Here is an 8090-nt window from a genome sequence, read left to right as displayed (position 1 = left end):
ATCAGTCGTATTCATAATTGATGGGCCTCCTCATCAGAGACCGGTCTCTTATAACCTTTTAATTTTGTCATCAGGAGCCCCACCTCACAACTCTTGAATCAATAGTTCATACGAGAGTTTGTTGTACTTTGACATTGAAGAGATTGAGGTAAGCTAATTAATGTCGGTTGGTTCAATCGGCACAACACTTATTTTTTTAAAATAAAATATCAAATTCGAATCTTAATAAATAATAAAATTTATTATTAAAAGAATTTTACCTCTTAATTAATCGACGAGTCGAACTTGAATTGTCGAAATAAGTGGATAAGATCGGGTTAAGCTTCCGACCAAACATGACGCTAATCGTAAGTCAAATTCACTTGGCACCAGTAGCAGTAGGCTTAAATGATAACATCCAGAAGCATCGTTGTCTCTATTGACTCCGTACCACGTGACTGCCAATAAGACAGCCATCAGGACACGTGGAGACCTCCTGGACTCCCACGCGTCCATCAATTTCTGTCATGATTTAATAATTTTTTTCCCATCCTATTAATAAAGAAAGTAAAAAAAACCTGAGATATTTAGAGGGGGGAACTCCTTCGTGTCGGAGGTGTGGGCCCACACTCTCCTAAGATATTTTAAAGCCACGAAAAAAGATGTTTACCACTGCCCCCTGACATGGGACACGTGTCGCCTCGGTTGATCCCCCCTCACGGCAGACCGTCAGACCGCAGAACACGTGTCGACTCCCCCTATCAAGATACGACACGTGTCCCCCGAATCTAAGGTCGCTCCTTGCCCATTCATTTCGCAACACGTGTCGTGTCTACAGTGCGTCCCCTATATAATTCCCTACATCTCAACTGCCAGTTCCCCCCACGAGCCAGGACAGACAGTCCTCGCCGAAGATGACCCCCAATCAACGGCTCAGACGGAGCGGCGACGTGGCTGATTCGGCCGAACCGGGCCTGGTCGACGAGCGGGTTCTAGTTCTTGTATTCGAGTCGATCAGCTGGGACCTTCAATTGCTGTGCGTGGCGTCGGCGGTGAACCGGAAGATCCGGGCCATAGCGAAGCGGGTGCTCTGGCGGCAGCTCTGCATGCACCGCGCGCCGCGTATGGTGGCTTCGCTGATGGGCGGCACCGCAGCGGCTGGTTCCGGTGGGAGGATCGCGGGCGGTTGGCCCGCCTTGGCCAAGCTCATGTTTTACTGCTGTGGATCTGATTCCAGCCGCCATTTGCGGCTAGACCAGCGGCTGCCCGGACATTTCGTAGAGACCTCCCGGTTCTCCAAGACCTCGGGGCAGAGCTTCCTCCCGAGGCGATGCCGCGGCGACCTCCTCTACGTGTGCGATCCGTGCGAGCACCAGATGGGCAGCGAGGAGGAGGACTTGGGCGTGTACAGGGGAGTGTTCAAGGGGTTCATGAACTCGAGAACTCGCGCGTGCCTGATTTGGCGACAGGTGGCGCTCGAGGACAGGCCGTGCCCCTACTGTGGAGCCCGCGTGTGGAGCATGACCACGGCACGACTCGTCCCGAGGAGCGCGGCCAGGAGGCTCGGGTCAGGGGATGGACGGCTCGAGTACTTCGTGTGCGTGAACGGGCATCTCCATGGCACTTGCTGGCTCATTCCCTTGTCTTCGGATGAGGGCGATCGGCACGACGAGGAGGAGGACGATGAAGAGGATGACGACGACGACGAAAGTGGCAACTGCAGCCATATCAATGGTATTCAGCGGACTGCAACAGATGGGAGCACTAGCTCGACAGGGGAGGAGATTGTTGGATATGGGTCACCGCAGAATTACCAATCGGCTTCCGGGACGGACCGCCATTAGCATCAGCAACGGGATCAGAGGGGATAGTACTAACATGGTGATTCTTCCTTTAATGGAGCATCGTCATTCTTCGGCAGTAATTACGTGATGGATAGCTTCGTCCGGGAATTTTCGACGTCCCGAAGTTATGGCTGCTATGGGATTATTATGGAATGTCATGTGTGGCCAGGGGTCGTAAAGATTGTTGGATCTAATTTTGGTTGCTAATTGAATATTGAATGGAATGGAAAGGGATTTGAATGATTTGGGACTAATGCAGGGGATATGCTGTACATAGATTTGATTTAATAATTGATGATCTCCTTTTCCCTTTCTTGTATTTTCCTTCCATTAATTCCAATTTCCTAATCAGTGGACTAATGCAAAAGGCCACGGATGCGCTCTGTCTCAAAGGTCGGCCAGCGGATTTAGTTCCAATTCATATGTGTTGCCAGCGATCATGGGTTGTACTTACGATACAAAGGCAAATTCACTCTCTTTTTCGGTTACGAAAGGTTAATGCATTTTACAATAAAATAGAACTGTACTAACAAAAAAAGAAACATGGATAGCCCATCGAATTTAGATTTTTTTTTATTAACAAACAGAGACTTATATTATTGCATTACACCATCATTTGATAAGTTCAAATTTATGCCACTTTAAGACTTGCAAACAGTAACCTTAATATAATACTCCTCCATTTGCAGGTTAAGATAGACACGTTTACTTCATTAAAAGGTTAAGATAGACACAAATGTGTGATTGTTATTATTGTTATTATAGTTACTACCATTATTATTATTTGCACCACTAAGATTTCCTTAATCTAATTTTCCCCGCTAATTCAAATTTGAAGGCAAATTGCCCAGCTAAGGATAAAGCTCTTATAATATGAATTTTCTTCATTCATAAGACTTAAAATATGAGGTCTTTTAGATAATTTTCAAATATGAGGTCTTTTTTTTCGATATATAAAGACTTCAAATATGAGATCTTATCTAAGGAGAATAGATGTCAAACTATTTAAATCTACCAATGATTGTGGTTAATAATACTTTTAAGATATTGTGAGCTAAGACCCTCCCTCAGCGTTGATCCCTTGCTATGCTTATCGATGAAGGCTGCCTCACTAGGTACAAGTTGAGGAAGTTCCTAGTACAGTCGATTCATTAATAATGATTTTTCCCGGTTCTTTTCATAGTTCCATAACAATTCTGACCACTCAAAATGGTGCATTCAATAGTCTTGTTCTGTATCTACAGTTTTTGTGTTCCTAGTGTGCCATCTTATTATGATATTTCTGTTCATACGGTGTCAAGATTATTATTTATGGATCCAGATCCGTTGATACTAATAGCATTGATAAGCATGTCCAATATAGTTTCGTCTTAGCGATTTTTCCATTTTTTGCATGGATCAACACTGGTTAAAACTTTATGTTTGTAGAATGAATGATTTTACCATATGATCTATTTAATATTAGGCCTTTATAATCCATATTTTGAATTAGGTGCGTTTCTTGAATCATAATTGTGCGAGAATGATGTATCTAAGTGATTGAATCTTGAACGAAACCAAATGGATGGCTAGATAATGGCTAATCTAGTTCATGGTCTAGAATTCAGTTTCCCAATTTGGGTGATTGCTTTCCTTCTCAGTGAAGCAATATATATATATAATAGAGTATATTGACCTGATTTGGCTAATATAACTTGACAGCTATACTGGGCATGCCATCTTTATTCTAAGACAACGATTGCGTGTATAGATTGGTATGATGGCGGGGCCGGTTTACTTTTGAAAAGTTTTTAAATTTTCCAGAAAAAATTTCTAAAAGTCATAGAACTGCCAAAGATATATTTTCTTGTATAGAAATAAAATGAGATTTTTAGAAGAATTTTCTTTTCCACTATTCAAAATTACACCGAAAATGAAATTAGCTCCTTTTTTTTGGTGAAGTAAAGCTCTTTTTTTTTCAGCTCTCCTAATATTTCATTAGTCAATTCTTTTCTTTCCTAATTTTTAATTTATGACTTTCCTTTTCTTATTTATAAATCATCATTTATTTCCACAAGATTTGAGCACCAATACAAAATCAGTAATTGATTTACTATGAACTAAACTTTTTTCTAACTTTTAGATTAGTAAACATATTTTTATATTTTTCTATGAAGAAATAAATTTAAAAAAGAGAAAAAAATGGAGTTGAAAAGAATTCTCTAAAGAAATAAGTTTATTTTTTAACTAAACAAATAAGTTAAAAACAAAAAAGGCCATCTGATATGAGATTGACCTAGGAGGCCATTAAGCCTTGCATCTCATTAAGTCGAATCATGTACGAAAAATAGCAGGAGCACAAAATTTTACATTTTGTAACCACAATATGAGAATTATATGAATTCATGTGAGAAGTAATTTGCCTATGTGGTTGAGTAATAAATTGTAAGAAATTTCTACTCATATTTATTAGAGACTTCGTATTATTAATCACTAGGGTAGAAGCCTTGCTTCGCCAAGGCAAACCTATATTTTTCATCATTATTTCATTGACGTAAATCTTCTAGGGTTATCTTTTAATAAATTATTTTAGTAATGAATATAACAAATAATTTTTTTGAAAATTTCTTCTGCATGAATATTTATTTATTTTATATATTATATATAGCATTTTCCTGATTTGAAAATAAATACTAAACTAATGTTATCAATAATGAAGATCACTAGCTTTTAGGTGGCTTAGTCTACTAATAATGACAAATCGTTTAAAAGATAATAATGTAAAGGAGAAGAATTTTTTTTGGTCAATATGTGGACGCAACTTTTTGAAGGAAAATCTGATAATGAGAGTATCAATAATGAGGTTGATTCAAGAGTTAAATGATACGGTTGAATGATTTTTATATAAAAAAAGTGTAATATAAAAATCATCAGGTTAAAGTTGAAAAGGGTAAAGATTTGGGGCCATCGAGTAAAAGTAACAAGTGCTTACACATTTTTCTCACCAAACAAGATCGACTTATCTCATAAACCTTTATTTATTAAGCACTTGAAAAAAAAAACAAGTCCAGAAGATAACGCATTGTGTAGGTATTCTTCTATAGTAATTTCTTGTAAAATAATTTAAACAAAAAAAACTTTGTCATGACAATATGTATCGTTTATATTGTATGTAATAGAATTGTGAAATTAATGACAAATTACAGGAAGTAATCGAAAGTTCAATAAACCAGAAGCTTTTAAAACTGTCGAAATGGTGACGAAGCAAATTCTTCTCACAAATTGCCAATTTGTCAATTTGTTTGTTATTTTTAATGATACGGTAAACGGTTTGGCCACACCGTGCTAGAAATACAATAGGGAGTGCATAAAATTCAAGAAAATAAAAAATAACAAAAATTCAGAAAAATTCAAGTAATAAGAAAATTCAAAAATTTTCAAGAATAAAATAAATAAATAAAAATAAATATCAAAGTTTCAGAAAAAATAAGAAGAACCAAACAAAATTAAGAATAGTTAGAAAATTCAAAAATAGAAGGGGAACAGAATAGAATACATAAAAAAACAGAAAAAAACAATTCAGAAATTTTCACGAAAGCTTCAAGAAAAATAAAAAATAAAATGAAATTATGAAACAATAACAATGTAAGTTAAATTAAAAAAGGTTTCAAAAAACTAAGAAGAATAAAAAAGAAAATAAAATTTTAAATAAGTAAAAATTCAAAATAAAGTGTGAACATAAATGAAATTTATAATAATTTTAAAAAATACCAATAAAATGCAAAATTTAAATAATTCAATGAATTTAAAGATAAAAGAGGGGGAAAAGAAGTTTTTGTCTTAGCGACACTATCGTTACTGCCTATGGGGAAACAATTGATGAGAAACATTGGGAGTTAGTCACTGTGAGCTTATTGGACTTGATTGAGACTGAACCAGCCTTAATAATTATTACCTCTAATAATTCTGTTGACATCCCTTAATAATAAACAATCAGTTCTCTCTCCCTCGTCTTCCTTTGTTGAATCAACCTCACCATTAACCGATCCACTCAATTCGATCAACTCTTTTTCTTCCTCCCCCGTTGAATTGCATCATTCGATTTCCTCCGAAAACAGTCCCTAGGAATTGACCGATTGGATCAGCTCTTCCCTCAAAAGTCGAAGAAAAAGAATCGCGGAAACGGTACTCACCAGCCGTTGCCGAACTGTTGTGAAAAGCAACGTTGAGGCTCGGACCGAGGCTCAAAATTGCGCCGCATCTATCATATTGAGCTGCTGGATCACTTCGATCGCCTCGTCCTCTTCTCTAGTCGACGGCCCTACCCCTTCTTGGTCGACGCCTCTTCCCCTTCTCTTTTTTTACGGTGCCTTTCCTTCCTGGGTGTTGGAATGAAAATGGATCGTTTTTTATTCTGCTATATTTATTTTTGGGCTAATTACCTAAAAAGTATGGCATTTGTATTTTTGAAAATATAGCACTATTTTTATAATGTTTTTTAAATATTGCACGACCTTTTGATAGTAGTACAAAAAGGGATATTAGTCTTTTTTTTTCTCTAAATATAGCTCGATCTTTAAAAAATAATACAAAAAAAGCACAACCTTCAGATTTAGCTTTGATTTTGGCACGATGTCAATTATTCGTTAATAGCGCATAGTTGCACAACATGATTGGACGAGTGGATCCCACATATTTTTATTTAATTAAAAAAATAATTCTAGACATTAAAAAAATTAAAGTAGAAGATCTTTTCTTAAAAAAATGAGCGGATTGTAGATTGTAGAGGCGCAATTGGGACCCCCACTATAGAAATGAAAATGCCCCCAATTTCTAGGCTTCGATTCTAGTGGTGTGTGCCCTGATTATGGCCACCACCCACATAATTGGGGTCTTGTTGCGGTCGGCGACCCCAATTGGGAAATGGTAGCCACTGGTGTAGCCACCACCGTCGACCTCTCCTCCTTTCATCTTATTAAGTTGAATACCCCTTACATTTCTTTTATTTTTTAAATTATTTTTAATTAAAATGTATGAGATCTACTCGTCCAATCATGTTGTGTCATGTAGCATTGCTAGCTCAACATTAGCCCTTATCGTTACAATATGACGGAAGAATTAACGTCGTTGCGCAACTAAACCTAAAGGTCGTGCTTTTTATATTATTTTTTAAAGGCTGTGCTATATCTAGAAAAAAATGCAAAGGTCGTACATTTTTGTGCTACTGTGCAAATATCGTGCTATATTTAAGAAAAAATGAAAATGTAATGTCTTTCTAAAAGTCGTGCTATATTTAAAAAAAAGGTTCAAAAGTCGTACTTTCCTAGATAATTAACCCATTTGTTTTCTCCGTTTAAAATATGGCTTCTATTACTGTTTATTTTGATAGACGTGAACACTTGAGGGAAGCCAAGGGAAGTCGATAAAACTCTCTTTTACTTGGGGAAAATAGCATGAAAAATCAATTACTTTCATGAAATTCCTCGATCTACCAATTTTTTAAATTTTAGTCTGAAAAATCGCAACGTTTACATTCGTTTCTTTGATCTACCAGTCCGTTAATTGAGTTATCAAAACTACTGATGTGTCCGTTAACGACACTGATATGGCAGACGATTGCCTACGTGAATAGCATTCTACAAACTTTTTAACCTAAAAAATCACATAGTTTACTTTTTTTTCCTTCATCTACCAAAATATTAATAAATTTTCCCTCATCTACAAAAATATCAAGAAATTTAAAAAATCATATAGTCTGCTTATGTTCCCTCATCTATCAAACTATAGTTTCTTTAAAAAATCACATATCCCAAAATATGACTTCGTTGAATGATTTTAAGTTTGAATTAAAGACATATATATATATATATGTATGTTGATTACGATGTTAAAATAATTTTTAATAGAAAAAAATATTAGAACAGTTACAAGTTTGTCATTTGCATATTAAAAAAAATATTCATACATGTTATCACATTAAGTAATATAAAAACTTAGACATATTATACTACAAAGACAATAATCATGCCAAGTAACAATTCCAACATAATTTGTGCAGACCAATATCTATGAACTTTTAGAATAGTTCATTGTTAGACACAAGTTCTATTAAAATAGTTATTTTAGTATGGTTATTGTCTTTATAGAATAATGTCCAAGTTCTATACGAAAGCATGATAAAAGTGGATCGGGCTAGATGATCCCAGAAAACTTCATTTCCAAATGAAATTTTCTTGGCCTTTTGAGCTTTTTTTTCCTAAATAATAAATGACTTTTAAAAATATATAG

The 8090-nt window shown here is 36.0% G+C and overlaps 1 protein-coding gene across 1 annotated transcript; it reads left to right on the top strand.

Annotated features, from left to right (window-relative positions):
* Positions 1 to 639: 639 nt before the first annotated feature.
* Positions 640 to 2142, top strand: LOC116211879 (EID1-like F-box protein 3). The gene has a single exon (XM_031546410.1). It carries the CDS (start codon positions 894 to 896, stop codon positions 1821 to 1823), a length of 930 nt encoding a protein of 309 aa, XP_031402270.1. The 5' UTR covers positions 640 to 893; the 3' UTR covers positions 1824 to 2142.
* Positions 2143 to 8090: the final 5948 nt, after the last annotated feature.

The sequence above is a fragment of the Punica granatum genome, chromosome 6 (assembly GCF_007655135.1).
Source record: "Punica granatum isolate Tunisia-2019 chromosome 6, ASM765513v2, whole genome shotgun sequence".
NCBI lineage: Eukaryota > Viridiplantae > Streptophyta > Magnoliopsida > Myrtales > Lythraceae > Punica > Punica granatum.
This window is presented reverse-complemented; position numbering and strand designations above follow the sequence as displayed.

Excerpts from the sequence above, each read along its gene's own strand:
- LOC116211879 (XM_031546410.1), top strand. The coding sequence starts at position 894 with ATGACCCCCAATCAACGGCTCAGACGGAGCGGCGACGTGGCTGATTCG.